General features: G+C 39.0%; 2 protein-coding genes across 5 annotated transcripts in view; one reads left to right on the top strand and one right to left on the bottom strand.

Annotated features, from left to right (window-relative positions):
* The window catches only part of LOC143476104 (uncharacterized), a 52,225-nt gene that overhangs the window by 18,910 nt on the left and 15,604 nt on the right, over positions 1–17,711 (bottom strand). Inside the window, exons 6-8 of one of the 4 annotated variants that reach the window (XM_076974091.1) lie at positions 10,630–10,723; positions 10,326–10,528; positions 9,305–10,239 (exon numbers count right to left, since the gene is read on the bottom strand). The exons of 1 other annotated variant lie outside the window; for it this stretch is intronic. In XM_076974091.1, coding sequence (XP_076830206.1) covers positions 10,046–10,239; positions 10,326–10,528; positions 10,630–10,723 — 491 coding nt within the window. In that variant the 3' untranslated portion in view covers positions 9,305–10,045. Of the gene's footprint in view, positions 1–9,304; positions 10,240–10,325; positions 10,529–10,629; positions 10,724–17,711 lie in introns of those variants that run through there. 2 more of the 4 variants (XM_076974092.1, XR_013121225.1) reach the window with 2 other exon arrangements.
* Positions 7,507–9,700, top strand: LOC143476101 (uncharacterized). Its single transcript, XM_076974089.1, has 6 exons — positions 7,507–7,734; positions 7,824–7,952; positions 8,059–8,252; positions 8,357–8,504; positions 8,594–8,798; positions 9,061–9,700. The coding sequence occupies exons 1-6, from the start codon at positions 7,519–7,521 to the stop codon at positions 9,363–9,365; spliced, it is 1,197 nt and encodes a 398-aa protein (XP_076830204.1). The 5' UTR covers positions 7,507–7,518; the 3' UTR covers positions 9,366–9,700.

Genomic DNA, 17,711 nt, shown 5'->3' with positions numbered 1-17,711 from the left:
CCAGACATAGTTTTTGGACAGACCGACATACAGTAGCTTTGCTGACAGATCCCGCATCTCCTACACTATAAAAAAAAATTCCACTAGCAAAAAACGAAGAGCGACGTATAACAATCTGGAGAGAATTTAGGGCTGATCCGCGATGTGTAATATTTGAAATGTGACGCTTAATAATTTTATTGACGTAAGTATTGGATTGTGCTGAAAAACGATAACGTTCATTAAAAAAATAATCCGAAAATGATAGGCCTATGTCTATTCGGGGTTTTATAAGGCGTTCCCGACGAAGAACTCAGCGAATAAACTGAGTTTCAATATCCACATGATCCTAGAGGAAAGGACACGTCATGATGACGTGTTTGTAACTCTGGGTCAGGTCCAAGTTAACCTGCCAGCGAGCAGGTTAGCTTCAGAGCATAAGTTGCTACAGTAACTGACTCCGGTTCTCTTTAAGCTCGGTTTCTGGAACGGAAAACCTCGAGTTTCCGTGAACTCTGAGTTAACTTACCCGGGTTTTCTCGCTTAACCCGCTTTGTGGAACACCCCCCAGGTGACAACACTGATGACAAGGGCGTGGAAGACAATGGGAAACCATAGAAACAGACAAACTGGGTGGGACAAACGGGCAAGGAACTACAGACACGAGGAACAGGGAAACTGGAGTGACAGCTAGGAGAGGGGGTGTAGCCCTACGTGACAGATGCCTAACAAGATAATTTTTTCATTGGAGATCAAGATCATTGGAGTTATGGAATTTTCTTCCTTCTGGATGTGTCCTAATACGACATCTTTTTTGATAAAGTTAATGAAGTGATGTTGTTCTATGAGATATTTGATGTGATCGTTTCATATAGCTAGGCGCAATTCTTAAAATAATTTCAGCACCCTTACCATCTTACTGTTACTGTTGAAAATGCCTTAAACAACTGTGTGTAAGCCCTTTTATGATCTGTAACAATTATTGAAGTATTAGATTCTGTGATTGATCCTTGTGCTTTGTATTAGCCAATTAAAAGTTCTCGTTGTAGAAGCATATTCAGTGTAGCAAAATTTTTCAAGTTGTTGATTTTCTACTGGGTGTGTAAATGAAACAAAGAAACATTTTTCCCAAGCAATCCTAATCTGAATCTTTTAATTTGCACACATGCTGCTACAGTCCATACTACACAATAAACTGAGAATGATATAGGATAACTAGTGCTGTTAGTTCACATTATTGTTTATATTTTAGAATCCCATTTAATATAAATCTTTTCAACTTCGAGAACATTGTAAAAATCCATAGTAACCATCTTTTTGTGTTTTTTATAATTTTTTTAGAGTCAGTTCAGTTGTCATGATTGTTGAAGTTCAACTGTCAAAATAAAGAGATTGAAAGTATGTATTATGGCTGAGCTTTTATTATTGCTTTTATTGTTTTGGTTAATGTTTTTACATTGTTTTAAATGTTGTTGTGACGTGCGGGCAGGGCGAAGGACGAGACACGGGAATCCTTGCTTAGCGAAGCAGACGTCACTTTAATAACAAAGATTGCGCAATAGCGCACGGATAACAAACACACTCACTCAGCAACGTGTAGACTTTAGACGAGCACAGGACACTGCGCAAGCGCACATTAAATAGACAAACCACATTAGCCCCACGTGATCACGAGACGATTCACAGGTGAGACTTATTAATCACACGACATAACCCTAACCACGGATATCCACTGACGCAGACAAAGCACGTGGACAACGTTGACACACGCCCAAAAGGGAGGGGCCGGGGTCCTCAATGTGACAGTTGTTTGTTAATTTATGTAAGTACACCATTCTTTTATCTGCTGATGTTCATGTAAGCTGGAATTTAAAGACCAAAATAACCACAAAAATATTTATGTTTACAGAAATGTATTGTAATATTGGTAGTTTTAACAGAAACTTAAGATGTTACTACATCCCAAGCACCGTAAATTAATAGGAAAGAGTAGCATATTTATTGGACCATTGGATGTTAAATTAAACACAAGTTTTGAAACTACTTTTATATAGGGTTAAAAATATATAATTTTACATTATTTTTGTGTATTTAAAAAGCAGAATCTAATTATTTTAATGTTGAAATCTCATTGATAAACAGTACATTGTAAGAGTTTGTGCGTTGATCAACCAACATTTAACAGTTATCCACTGTAAGTTTATAGGATATGAACATATATTCACAGATTACCTCTGTACTTTGACAAGTTCATTTGTAGATTGTTTAAATAATACCATAAAGTAACCTAATTATGCTGTTATTTTAACATTCTAGCTGTGTTTTCTTACAACAAAAATTTGTAATTTTACTCAAATTTGGCTGTGAAATTACAAAGAATAAATACAGGGAAAATTTGTAATTTTACAGTAATTCATTGTTGAATTATGTGTGGTATTTTACTGCAATTTTACGGTAACTGTTTGGCAACTTTTGCTGCCGGACATGTTACCGTTTTTTTACGACTTTTTTTTTACAGTGTGGTTAAGTCGAGGATCAGTCCTGAAACGATTTATAGCACTCAGAGTCGAAATACAACAGTTCTTGAATGCCAACGGACACGACACCAGCGTCATGAGTGACGACACTTGGTTGGCAGATCTAAGTTTCCTGATTGACATTACAGGCCACCTGAATGAGCTCAATCAGAAGCTGCAGGGCAACAATAACCTTGTTTGTGACTTGTTCGAAAAGATTGTTTCGTTTGAACGGCAGCTGAAACTTCACAGCTCACCTGAAGGTTTCAAATTTGAGCCATTTCCCCATGTGTCACCAGCAGTGTTGGGAACGTTACTTTAAAAAAGTAATTAGTTATAGTTACTCACTACTTGTTCAAAAAAGTAACCGAGTTAGTAACTGAATTACTCTATAATAAAAGTAACTCGTTACCAGGGAAAGTAACTATTTGCGTTACAGTTAAAAAAAAGTTATACGCCGATGAGACAACTGGTTTGTTCACAACAGAAGTTAACTTAACAATAAAACCTCTATCCTTAATTAAATAAATCAAATACCCAGTCTGGTAGACATTCAGGAACTTCACAAGTATTTTCTTAAATAATGTTTATATCACCACCTTGAAAATGCAAAATTTTCTTCGGTTTGCTCCTGACTCGTCATTTCTGCCTCTTCTCCGTTTGTGTCGTGTGTCTCTCCGTGTCACTGGCATGCTTCGGCGCGTGTAAAAACACTGGCTCTGATTCGCTTACTGACTTGTTAAGTTACACAGGTATTACAGAGAGATTCCATGACTTTCGAGCAAAGAAGCCACTGTATGCTGTCTTCGCTGATCCACTGGGTGTTGATGTTAATGATGTGCCATCAGAAATGCAGCTTGAAATCATTGAAATGCAGAACTCATCAGCTCTACTTACTGTGCTACGTAAGAAAGGGGTGTTAGAATTGTACAAGTGCATTGACAAGGACAAATATCCTGCAGTTGTCAAAAATGCACTGAAACTTGTGTCAGTGTTTGGTTCTAGTTACATTTGTGAGCAGGCGTTTTCAGTGATGAACTTGAACAAATCAAAACTTAGATCTCGTTTAACAGACAGCAATTTACACTCAGTACTGCGGATTTCATGCTCGCAGTTGTCACCAAACTTTGAACAGCTAGCTGCCAACAAGATGTTTCGCATTAACTTTCTTTTTGTTTGTCTGTCTCTGTCACCTGACGAAGTTGATGGTTAAGAGAACAGTTTGTTTGTAGTTTTGTACCAACAGTATTCAGTAATCACTGTGGTCAGAGTTTTTGCTTCATTTTACGTACTTAAAAGTAAAGTTTATTATCTCATTTCACAGTCATTTGCAGTGAAGGTAGTTAGCACAAACATTTCTGAACTACTGGTACTGGTTTTTACAATTGTTCATTGTCAAGATTCCTAAAAAGCAGCATGAAGACGATTTGATAAATAGTTGATGCTATTATAACTGTAAAAAGTAAGAATTATTGTGCACAATGTACAATTGTACATAAAAATAAAAGGTCGCCGACCCCAGACCCCCAAATACAAGGTCACACTGTCATGCTTGCCATGGTGGTCCTTCAAGCAGCTTTACCTTTATTTGTGGCCCTGCTCCTCCTTCAAGTTGTGCATCCCTGATGTATGGAGACCCATTTCCAACAACCATCACTCCAGTGTTCTAATGGTACATTGTGTTTGCTAACTCTGTAAGGAGGCTATTGGATATTTTGAAAACCCTTGTGCAAGTAGGTTAGCACAGCTGAAAACAGTTTTGCTGATTAGATAAGCTATAAAACTGACCTTCCTTTGAGCTAGTTGAGAATCTGGAGCATTACAATTGTTGGTTCGATTAAACTCACAAAATGGCCAGAAAAAAACAACTTTCAATTGAAACTTGACAGTCTATTCTTGTTCTGAGAAATTAAGTCTATTCCATGCGAGACATTGCCAAGAAACTGAAGATTTCCTACAATGGTGTGTACTACTCCCTTCAGAGGAGAGCACAGACAGGCTCTAACCAGAGTAGAAGGAGAAGTGGAAGGCCCAGCTGCACAACTGAGCAAGAAGACAAGTACATTAGAGTCTCCAGTTTGAGAAATCGACGCCTCACAGGTCCTCAACTGGCAGCTTCATTAAATAGTACCCGCAAAACGCCAGTGTCAACGTCTACAGTGAAGAGGCGACTCCGGGATGCTGGCCTTCAGGGCAGAGTGGCAAAGAAAAAGCCAGATCTGAGACTGGCTAATAAAAGAAAAAGATTAATATGGGCAAAAGAACACAGACATTGGACAGAGGAAGATTGGAAAAAAGTGTTATGGACAGATGAATCAAAGTTTGAGGTGTTTGGATCACACAGACGAACATTTGTGAGACGCAGAACAACTGAAAAGATGCTGGAAAGTGGTAGATTTGAACAAGGTAAAAGGGATTTTGAATAAGTAAGGCTATCACTCCATTTTGCAATACCATGCCATACCCTGTGGATAGCGCTTGATTGGAGCCAATTTCATCCTGCAACAGGACAATGACCCAAAGCACACCTCCAAATTATGCACAAACTATTTAGAGAAGAAGCAGGCAGCTGGTGTTTTATCGGTAATGGAGTGGCCAGCGCAGTCACCAGATCTCAACCCCATTGAGCTGTTGTGGGAGCAGCTTGACCGTATGGTATGAAAAAAGTGCCCATTAACCCAATCAAACTTGTGGGAGCGGCTTCTGGAAGCATGGGGTGATATTTCTCCAGATTACCTCAGCAAATTAACAGCTAGAATGCCAAAGCTCTGCAATGCTGTAATTGCTGCTAAGGGAGCATTCTTTGACGAAAGCAAATTAGAAAGTAGAAAATTATTTCAAATAAATTAAAAAAAACATTATTTCTACCTTGTCAATGTCTGGACTATATTTCTATTCATTTTGCAACTCATTTGATAAATAAAAGTATGAGATTTCAGGGAAAACACAAAATTGTCTAGGTGACCCCAAACTTTTGAACGGTAGTGTACAAACAGATAGACTTTCCAACAAGAGGAAACAATACACTGGACCAAGTCTTCACAACCAGGAGAGGAGCCTACAAAGCTGTTCCCCTCCCCCACATCGGCACCTCTGACCACATCAGTGTCATGCTAATGCCAGCATACAGACCTCTGGTTAAAGTCACTAAACCAATTTGCAAGCAGGTACAAGTGTGGCCAGAGGGTTCTTCAGAAGCTCTTCAAGACTGTTTCGCCACCACCGATTGGAACATGTTCAAAGAAGTTGCTACAGACAACACCACCACCACCGATCTCCAAGAGTACTCAGATACCGTCTGTTCATATATCACCAATGGCGCATTTCCACACGGGCCTGCTTGGCGCGGTACGGTTCGATACGGATCGATTCGCAACGGAGCGGTACGGTCGCGTTGTATTTCCATTACAATGGTGGACCATCACAATGTGGGTGGAGTCACTGTTGGTGCGCGGGTTGTAGTGTCGTGACATCATTTGTATGCGTCCACAACACCGTACAACAATGGACGAGATGGCGATAGCAGAGGAGTCGCTCTCCTGTGACGCAACCTGTAACGACACTCCCTGGCCAATCAGTGTCATGCTGTTCCTCCACGTCACAGAAGTTTTCCGCTTTGGAACGGTTAGAACCTCGAGTGAGTAGGTACGAAAAAAGTACCTGAAGGTATCGGCAAACTTGTACCTGGAACTAATGGAAACACTCACAAACCGTCGCGAATCGAACCGTACCGCGCCAAGCAGGCCTGTGTGGAAATGCGCCACAAGTGTGCTGACGATGTCACTGAGCTCAAGACCATCACTGTGAGGGCAAATCAAAAGCCATGGCTGACAAAGGATGTCCACAGGCTTCTGAGAGCCAGGAATGCTGCCTTCACATCGTGGGCACCTCACTCCCTTTTCTACAAGACCTTTACAACTCCCGCCTCACTCAGAAAGCCCTAAACATAGTGGGTGATCCGACACACCCTATGCACAGCCACTTCAACCTACTGCCATCAGGGAGGAGACTACGAAGTCTACGAGCCAGAACCAGTAGCCTGAGGGAAAGCTTTGTTCACCAGGCAGTCAGGAGAGACAACTCACTCCCTGCTCTTCCACTTTTTCAACCTAAATAACAAGATACATCTCAAAACCAATGACAACCACTTAAGTTCAATAAAAACTGAGAGAAACTGGTTCTACACCCATCACTGTAGAAGTTACACACACTTAATTTGCACTCCTGTTACATTTGCACATTATATTTATATTCATTGGGTCCGTATACCTTTGGTCATTGAATTTTCGTTTCAGAATCCATTATTGAAAAATGGGAAAACGGGGCGTTTCTCGTTTTTTGGTTTTTTATTAGCTTCGTTTTACAGTTTTAGAAATCGAACGGAAAATCAAATAAGAAATAAACAGAAATGGAAAAAACAAGTTGTATTTTACTTATCCTAAGTTGCTTCAACCGGAAGTAAAACTGCTGTGCACAGGTCGATGCGGTACAGTCCCCTATAGGGCGGAGTTGTATTTTATTTATCCTAATTTGAAATCCCTCATTGAAGTATCATTAAAAATGATAAAAACATGGAAACTCGGGCAGGAATGTTAAGAGGACAGAACAAATTATGAAAAAAAAATTGACACACTGGGAAATTTGTGTGTTTCCACCTGTTAACATGAAAGTACAAATAAAAATAAACATCCTGATGATGACAATAATAATAAAAATAATTATAACAATAATAATAATACTTGTTGATATGTGTAACAATATAATAATAAGCTCTTGTATGTCTCGAATAAATTCCTTACTTTTTTTGTAATTGTATGTCTATGAAGGTCTAGTCTGTAGCTGTATATTTTTCTTTGAATAAGAAAAAAAAAACAATAAAAAGTACTTGTCACTTAATGTCACCATATGCAGGTCAGGGGGTATGACGCTAAAAACTACACCCATCTCCACAAAAAGTGACGCCACTGTGCAAAGGAGTTTATACAGTTTTGCCGCCCAAAATAAACATTACAAGCTCCCAAAAATGACTTTGCAGCTTCACGCTGGTTTTATTTTAGACATGGCAAAACAGGGCATGTCCTCCATTGATATCAGTGATGTGCTTAGTTCTCAGTTTGGGGTCCAGAGAGGGATTTCGGCCAGGAGTGTCAGAAGGTTTTGCGTGGAACATGGATTTTTCCGTACAAGTCGACTATCAGATTCTCATTTGGAACTGGAGATGGCCAGAGCGATTAATGAGGTTTGTGATGTATGAAACAGTAACATAGACAATATGGCTTATATTAGCAGAATCAATAACTAAATTGACTGCTTATATATGTTTTCTAGACAGGGCCATCTTTCGGACGTAAGATGATGACAGGCTATCTGTTTACAAAGGGAATTCACGTTGCAGAGCGACGTGTTGGGGAAGTACTGAGGACAACGCATCCACCTTATCACGAAGCCAGGCGTCAAGTAAAGATAAAGCATATTGCCAGTTACCAGTGCTTGTTTATGCTTTGCTTACAATGTCTTTCTGTTTAAAACAGACACAGTGAATGGTCTCACTTTGCTTTTCAAGGGGGCACGTAACCTCAATCCCGTTCCATACCATGCGGAATATGTGGGCCACAAGCTTCACATGGATCAGAATGAGAAACTCGTAATGTTTGGGGTTACTCACGTTGTGGCAGTTGATGGTTTCAGCCGCAAGGTTGTTTCTCATTCCACTATGCCCATAAAAAACAACCTCATAATTTACGAGGAAGTGTACAGGTATAATTTCAGTTAAAACTTGTGTTTATATATATATATATATTAAAAAACAAAAAAAAAAGTTTCTTAAACATGCTGTATTTTGATGATTCCCATTCATCCAGACCTGCCGTCCTTGCTTATGGCATGTGGGATCAGATTAGAGTCGATCATGGCAAGGAGTTTTACTTGTCATTATTCATCCAGGAGATGCTGTCATCATTCAGGCATAACACAATACGGATGCCCTACCTACAAACCGCATCAACTAGGGTATGAATTTGACCTTAATGTTTATGTCTATATAATTTTTTCAACCCCTGGTGGATTGTATCACCTTAATATTTTTATTCCAAACTCAGAACCACATTGTGGAACGCATTTGGCCAGAGATTAACGGACGCATCAACTACCCACTTAAAACTGCTCTTGTCCAGTTGGTGGATCAGGAAGCAATAGACATGGAGGACAGTGTAGAGCAATACTGTGTATCCAACCTCACCTGCAGATTGTCCCACATTGGTGTTAGCAGAGTTGTAGACACCTGGAATGCACACAGGATTCCAGGTATAAAACAACACTCCAGATCCAGTCTACACACTTATATTCAATATTCATTAATTTCTTTCTTCTTTTTAAATAATTTGATATTACCAGCTACCATTTATATTAGCATTTCATGATGATCAGTAGAAAGTAATTAAATAACTTTTAAATAAACAATTTTTCTGCTTAAGTCACCATTTTAAAGATACAGGCTATTTGGCATAGACAATATGAGTGAAGTAAAACCCTACTAATCAAAACATTTTGTTCATTCTTGCAACAGGGAAGGGTGTTCCAAACCACTTTGCTGCAAGTGGGTGTCCTAAACAAATAGCAGAGGAGCTACTTCCACATGCATCACAAGCAGCAGACCTGTACAGAGAGCAACTGGGATCCTTCCTTACAAGAAATTCCATATTTGGGATGGACCCTTTTTCAACAACAGAGGACAGGGCAAGCGTAGAGAGACAATTTGCAGAGACTTATCCAAACATTTCTTATTTATTAGAAAAAACTGTTAACAATGACTTCACCCATTTCAAAGATGCATTACTACATCTGATCAATTTAACAAAAAGATTTGCATGAAATATAACATTAAATCAGATGCCAGCTTTAAACAAATCTTGCTACACTGGCTTAAATTAACTGCTCATGTACAAGTAAATTTAGGAAAGAAACAAAACTAAATAAGAGCATGTGGGGCTATGCTGGGAAATGCAGACAACAAAAATCATATCACTCTGGATAGTTTATGGACAGCAGTGAAGAATTGGTGAGAAGCAATTGCTTTAAATAATTTGTTAAAACTTTAGGAATGTGTGATATAGTGTTCAAGACTACAGGAGCTACATAATGCTGATAAAACACTACAAACTGGTAGTATGTGTCCTATTTTGGCTCCATTTTCACTTTGTCAGTTTTCATTACCGGAAAAAAAAAAACTCAAACATTTGAGCAGTTATTTTTGACCATGTAGAATATATCAACACGTGATAGCTCCTCTTGTCTTGAAGACAATCTCACACCATTTTATCACAATTTCCTAAGGCTTTTAATATGAGGAACTACAGCTTAGTGTGTGGCACTGCACTGTCCTGTTGGAATATCAATCATCTGTTTTTTATTTTTGTATTTTCCTTTAACTGAACACTATTGTGTATTTTCTCCATTAACTGAACACTAGAGAAAAAACATGTAAACACTGAATGTGGGGAATACTTTTTAGACTACTAGTATACTCCAAAATATTGTGAATTTTGTAAACATTAGTCATCTCCAAAGGCATCTCTGAGGGCAAGTAATACATCACATAGTCCTAGAACCACATGGACATGGCTGGCGAAGTTTTCAGCTCTACACCTCAGACACTGTGTGGATGTCCGTAGCCACTCTTCAATGCACAATTTGCAGCCAATCAGGCTCTGGCAGCAAACAGCAAACATAGGAACAACCATGGGACCTGCAAGATTAAAGACATGTATAAAGAACTTTACCTATTTTTTTTTGTGTAAATGCTGCTTTCAAAGTTATGAAATACCCACTTACCCTTACACACAGCACAACTTAGGGCATCCTTTATTGTTTTTGACTGGGCAGATGTCAGGATAACCATGTTGCTGTTGGTCAGGGCCAGTTCAGATAACTCTCGGATTGTAGCTGTAACAGTGTCTAAGCCTTGAGATGCCAGCAACAATTCCTCAATCTTCTCAGTGACATCACCTAAGGCTGAGGTCTCCTCATCTTTTCGACTGACCATGTAAAAACATACACAGTTGTACAGTTTGTACAATTATACAGTATCTCTTATTTGAAAGAACATAATCCATATATGGAATAAAATGTTTTTTACCCCATTCTTTTTCTTTTTGTTCCTTGAAGGCTCTGAAAGTCTCGTTCGGTCACTGCTAGGATCTTTCTTGCATTCTGCTTCCAGTACTGAGACCCTTAAAAAGACCATGCTTTCAGTAAGCAACATAAATAAATGAAAACAGGCCAAAGTCAGAATTGAGAGATTTTTTTTCTGATATGCAATTGGCCATTTCATTTTTTTTTTTTTGGCTGATCTGTGTTGAACCTTTATATGGTAACAACCTGAGGGATAGTAGTGCACTCTTATGCTGTATATGCATGTTGCTTCTATGCTTGTACTACAATATTGCAGCATAATTATACACAACTCATAGTGCCTGTTGCCGGTTAGTGTTGTAAAGTGTATTTCATTCCTATTATTTAAACAGGCATTTTTCACTGATAAATTTACAATGCCAATTTAGAGCAAACAGTCTTTTACATTGACATTTCTATTGATTACATTGAAAGTTTGGCTAATAAAGGGTTGAAAATGTGTTGAAAAGGGTGGCTGGAGTTAGCAGATGGGGTAGCCGAAGACTCCATACTCTCCCCATGTACTTCATAGTGACACCTTGCGCTGAGATCCAAAGAGTTAAAAAAGCCAGAGGACGCAGGAAATATTGCCACATTCATGTCATTTGTTACGTACAATGACTGAGATGAGACCTGCAAAAACATAGGATGAAGTTTAGTGTTATTGTATTTCCTTCTGAACCAGCTTGTTAACTACACTGTAAAACTTATTTAACCTTGCTGTAAAGAAGTATAGGGGTTTATGTTGTACTAATAAATGCTTATTTAGTATAGTTTACAGTTGAGTTTAACAAAATACGTATAAAGTACCCGATCCTTCAGGCAATTATTGGTAGTCAGGGCCAGGGGATTCACATTTTTGTTTTTTTTATAAAGTTTGGTCGCTTCTCTGAGCCTTCTCCTTTATACTGTCTCTCTCCAATAGACCTGTTTAATAATGTCAAACTACTAGAATGAACCACAATCATATACATCTCCTCCTTTTTATCATACAAATCACTATCACACCACTGATGCTCCAACAACGATTAAGTGGGGGTTAAGAGTGCATCACTCAACCTCAGGTTGGGCAATTATTTATTTTTATTTAAACAATATTTTTTGATATAGGTATATATAATAACTCACTTTCATTTTTGTTCATTCATTCATTTATAATTTTTTGTTGGTCAGGTTTTGTTCAAAATATTTAAAGTTAAAGGGAAGGGGGGGGAATTCAAAATCATTGCTCTTTCATTAACGAGAAATTAAGACACTAAAGAATGTATTATTTGCATTAATTGTGTTTGTGTACTTTAACAAATATAAACAAACGGTATGCATTCCTTCAGTTTTGCACCAGCATTTACATTTCATCCAAATTCCCTTCTTCAATTTAACTAATGCCTTCTGATACTGCCTTCGGTTATAAATGGATAGAAAAACATATATAGCTAAATCTTGTCTGTTAAGTGTTTGACTTACTTAAATATTAATTAGTTTCGAATGCTCATCCATGAGCATGATGACGTTAATATTAAATAAATGCGCCTCCATGCCGCTAACGCTAGTTAACTTGCTAAAAACTTGCTAACCAGCTTAATTACGTCAAAATCACCTGAAATATTCGCCCTATCTTCTCAGAACTCATGTCCGATTAAGAGACACTCTTCTGTTGCCTTTGTACACAATATAGTGTGTTTCTCCATCATGCTCCATCGCGGTTTGTGCTGCTATGCCCTGCGCCCTGGTGTACTTAGCAGCTACCGCGTCGACCCGTGCACAGGTTTACTTCCTGTTGAAGCAACTTAGGATAAGTAAAATACGATTTATATTTTCCATTTCTGTTTATTTCTTATTTGATTTTCCGTTCGATTTCTAAAACTGTAAAACGAAGCTATTTCTCATGTTTTCTATGAACAATAAAAAACCAAACAACGAGAAACGCCCCGTTTTCCCATTTTTCAATAATGGATTCTGAAACGAAAATCCAATGACCAAAGGTACACGGACCCCATTGCATACGTTCACTTTAATCCTAATTTTACTCCCGATTCCTCATACACTTTGCACATACAGTATGTTTACTTACTGCTGCACAGGCCACTTTACTTGGAATTAAAATGTCAGAGACCTTCTATTTATTTTATTATATACTGTATACAGTGAGTCCAAGAAGTATTTGATCCCTTGCTGATTTTCTTCGTTGGCCCACTAATAAAGACATGATCATTCTATACTTTTAATGGTGGATATTTTCTTACATGGAGAGACAGAATATCAAGACAAAAATCCAGAATATAATTTTAAAGAATATATTTTAATTAATTTGTATTTCAATGAGGAAAATAAGTATTTGATCCCTCTTGCCAAACACACTCAATACTTCGTGGCAAAGCCTTTGTTTGCAAGCACAGCAGTGAGACGTTTGTTGTAGTTAACCACAAGTTTAGCACACACACCAGGGGGAATTTTGGCCCACTCTTCTTTGCAGATCCTCTCTAAATCATGAAGGTTGGTGCTGTCGCTTGGCAACTCTGACCTTCAGCTCCCTCCATAGATTTTCGATCGGATTGAGGTCTGGCGACTGGCTGGGCTACTCCATGACCTTAATGTGATGTTTCTTGAGCCAATCCTTTGTTGCCTTTGCTGTATGTTTAGGGTCGTTATCATGTTGGAAGACCCAACCACGGCCCATTTTCAGATCCCTGGCAGAGGGGAGGAGGTTGTCCCTCAGGATTGTGCGGTACATGGCTCCATCCATCTTCCCAGTGATGCGGTGTAGTAGCCCTGTACCCTTGGCAGAGAAACACCCCCAAAACATTATGCTTCCACCTCCATGCTTGACGGTGGGCACAGTGTTCTTGGGGTCATAGGCAGCATTTTTCTTTCTCCACACATGGCGGGTGGAGTTGAGGCCAAAAAGTTCAATTTTGGTCTCGTCTGACCACAAAACCTTCTCCCAATAACTTGGTTCATCTTTCAAATGATCATTGGCATACTTGAGGCGCGCCTCCACATGTGCTCTCTTCAGCACAGGTACCTTTCGGGCACTGCAGGATGTGAATCCATTGTTGCGCAAAGTGTTGACAATTGTTTCATTGCAAACTGTGGTCCTAGCTGCCTTCAGATCATTTGCTAACTCCTGCCGAGTGGTTGCAGGACGATTTCTGACCGTTCTCAGCATCATTGCCACCCCACGAGGCGAAATCTTCTTTGGGCATCGGGCCGAGGTCTGTTTATTGTCATGTTATACTCTTTAAACTTTCTGATAATTGCACCAATAGTTGTTACTTTCACATCCAACACCTTACTAATCTTTTTGTAGCCCATTCCAGCTTTGTGAAGGTCAACAATTCTGACTCTGAGGTCCTGTGACAGCTCTTTGGTTTTACCCATGTTGGAGACTTCACAAGTGATTAGTGAGAACAGGTGGCTTCAGGTCAGGTAACAAGTTGATTGGGAGTGTCTAACTGGTCTGTAAAAGCCAGAACTGCTAATGAATACTAAAGGATCAAATACTTATTTCACTCCATGAAATACAAATCAATTAATATATATTCCTTAGATTTATTTTCTGGATATTCTTTTTAATATTCTGTCTCTCCATGTAAGAATACATCTACCATTAAAAGTATAGAATGATCATGTCTTTATTAGTGGACCAACGAAGAAAATCAGCAAGGGATCAAATACTTCTTGGACTCACTGTATAAACATACACACATACTCAGTTATATATTTTATACTGTTAATATTGTACTATTGACAATAAAGTTGACTGAATTTGACTCTGTAAAATGCTGTTTATCTGTACAACCTAAAAAAAGACATTAAAAGTATTTATTTAAAGTTGATTAAACACTTGGCCTGGCTGTGCTCATTTTTTCCCGGACTAATCTATGTTTATACTTTCGAGACTGACCGTAGAGACTGCGGTCCTCGATCGGATACGATGTCCTCCGGTAGCCCGAACTGGCGAAACACCTTGCGAAACAGAGCCTCCGCCGTCTCCCACGCTGTAGGCAGCCCTGGAAGTGCTATGAATCGTACCATTTTAGAAAACCGATCTACGACGTTAAGGATGGTGGTATTCCCCTCAGACGTAGGGAGGTGGTGACGAAATCTATAGCGATGTGCGTTCAGGTGTAACATTGTAATAAAGTTATAATCACACAAAATTCTCCTTTTAATTCAACCTTTATATGTGCTGGCCAGTTATCTTGGGAAGCCCCGCCCTTTCGCTCTGCATTAAAGTCTCCTCCCCTCACTTTACAGTTGTGATCAAATTTATTCAACCCCCAATGCTGCGAAGGGTTTTATGGAATTCAGTGCACATTTGTAATTGTGTTCATAATGAAATCTTACAAGGACTTGTTAAAGAACTAAATGCAACTAAGATAGCATCAATTTTTTTTGTCATAAAGTATTAAATGGCCTTTTTGTGATTTCTTCATTGACACAATTATTCAACCCCTTTACGACTACCACTCCTAAGAACAGAGGTTCATTCCAGTGTTTTCCATCAGGTATTGAAAACATCTGTGGATGTCAACGAGCAGCAATCAAGCATGATAAGCACCAATTAGGCAGATTTAAAAGGACTGTGATACTCAGCTCCTTCTAGACATCTACTGGTGTGTTTCCAAGCATGGTGAAGGCAAGAGAATGGTCCCAGAAGACAAGAGAAGAGGTTATTGCTCTTCACAAGAATGGCAATGGATATAAAAAGAAGTATCATTCGCAAGTTCAAGTTAAAGGGCACAGTGGAAACGTTACCTGGTCGTGGCAGAAAGAAGATCCTGACCGCGACTGCTGTGCGCTACTTGAAGCGTAATGTGGAGAAAAATCCCTGTGTGACTGCTAAGGAACTGAAAAAAGACCTGTCAGATGTGGGCACTGAAGTTTCAGCTCAGACAATAAGGCGCGCACTGCATAACGAAGACCTTCATGCCAGAACGCCCAGACGCACCCCCTTGCTGACTCCAAAGAACAAGAAAAGTCGACTGCAGTATGCCAAAAGTCATGTGGACAAGCCACAAAGGTTTTGGAACAGTGTACTGTGGTCAGATGAAACTAAATTAGAACTGTTTGGGACAATGGACCAGCGCTATGTTTGGAGAAGGAAGAACCAGGCTTATGAACAAAAGAACACCTTGCCTACTGTGAAGCATGGCGGGGGGTCAATTATGCTTTGGGGCTGTTTTGCTTCTAATGGTACAGGAAAGCTTCAACGTGTGCAGGGTACCATGAATTCCCTTCAGTACCAGGAGATCTTGGAGGAAAATGTGATGGAGTCAGTCACAAACCTGCGGCTTGGGAGACGTTGGACCTTCCAACAGGACAATGATCCGAAGCACACATCCAAGTCCACTAGAGCATGGTTGAACATGAAAGGCTGGAACATTCTAGAGTGGCCATCGCAATCACCAGACTTAAATCCAATTGAGAACCTCTGGTGGGACCTAAAGAAGGCAGTTGCAGTGCGCAAGCCTAAGAATGTGACTGAACTGGAGGCTTTTGCCCATGAAGAATGGGCTAAGATACCCATAGGTCGCTGCAAGACACTTGTGTCAAGCTATGCTTCACGCTTGAAAGCTGTCATAACTGGAAAAGGATGTTGTACTAAGTACTAAAAAGTAATGTCACTAGGGGGTTGAATAAAACTGATAATGATGTGAGCACAGTAAAGACATTTGTGGTTATTCCATCATAAATATTATGTTATGTTTGTCTAATTTATAAGTGCCTCTTTGATATAATTGTAAATAAGATGACTGAAATGATCAAAATCAATGTCAAACTGGCCAAAACACTTTATTTCAGTGGGGGTTGAATAAATTTGATCACAACTGTACCTCCTTCATTGTAATTCTGCATTGTATGAGGAGGTAGGTATTGTAAATTACTCCATACCAAATCCATTGTAATCCTTCAGTTTAGTTAACACAGACACATCACTGGGCCCTTGAATAAATTATTGAATTCTTTATTAGCTGTTTTGTTACTTTTGTTCTCATTGACTAATTTAAGTTTAGTTATAGTTCTATACAGATAGCTAGCATTACACAGCATGTCTGTCTGCTAAACTAGCGGAGTGAGTTATTATTTTCATCCTTTTTATATGAGGAGAGAGCAGAGAAGAGGCAGGAGCACCTATCCAGCATTAAAGGTTGGATTGTTCTTTTGCCAGGTATGCATGATTTTATATGTAGACATGTATAATTCTGTAATGTGCAGGCTATGCTAAGGTAACAGAGTATAGCGGTCATACTGCTGTTTTATGTGTCTGTACAGTTCGTTAATGGAGAGTCGAGGTCCATGTTAAAAAAAATAACCACTACAATCAGGTAATATTAGATATTTAGGCATACATGTCTCTGCTAAACTTTTAGAATTAGTGCAGTTAAATCATATCCCTCTATTATAAACAATAGAAGATGATCTCACACGCTGGAACGCTATACCTATATCACTCATAGGGAGAGTCGCTACCATTAAAATGATGGTTCTACCCAAAGTCAATTATTTATTCTCACTAATCCCAAATAAACCCTCTGCCGCTTGGTTTAAATCCTTAGACTCAAACATCTCAAAATTCCTATGGAAAAACAAGCCATCAAGAATAAGTCTGAAAACCTTGCAAAAGCAAAAACTCAATGGTGGCTTAGAACTACCAAATTTTTATCAATATTTCTTAGCCAATAGATTACAGTACATTTTAAAATGGAACAAATACGACTTAATAGCCGTAAAACGGCTAAACGAAACATGTCTAAAATAAAAACGTGGAAACTGAAAAGCATGGAACATAAGAAAAAGTTTGAAGATCTTGTTGCAGATACACTTAGTTGCCAATCCAATATAGGTTGGCAAGAGTACAAAACATGTCTACTCGAAGCTGCTGTAACAGTATGTGGAAAAACTAGTGGAAAGCGACAAAACGAACGTGAAACGTGGTGGTGGAACGCTGATGTTCAAAAAGCTATAGCAGAAAAGAAAGTTGCCTTCAAGCAGTGGCAACATTCGAAACTTGAAGTTGATAGGAATGCATACCGTAAAAAGAAC

The sequence above is a fragment of the Brachyhypopomus gauderio genome, chromosome 15 (assembly GCF_052324685.1).
Source record: "Brachyhypopomus gauderio isolate BG-103 chromosome 15, BGAUD_0.2, whole genome shotgun sequence".
Taxonomy (NCBI): domain Eukaryota; kingdom Metazoa; phylum Chordata; class Actinopteri; order Gymnotiformes; family Hypopomidae; genus Brachyhypopomus; species Brachyhypopomus gauderio.
This window is presented reverse-complemented; position numbering and strand designations above follow the sequence as displayed.

Coding starts and splice junctions, on each gene's coding strand:
- LOC143476101 (XM_076974089.1), top strand. CDS start 7,519: ATGACTTTGCAGCTTCACGCTGGTTTTATTTTAGACATGGCAAAACAG. Junction 7,735..7,823: donor TGGCCAGAGCGATTAATGAG/GTTTGTGATGTA, acceptor TATGTTTTCTAG/ACAGGGCCATCTTTCGGACG. Junction 8,799..9,060: donor GAATGCACACAGGATTCCAG/GTATAAAACAAC, acceptor TTCTTGCAACAG/GGAAGGGTGTTCCAAACCAC.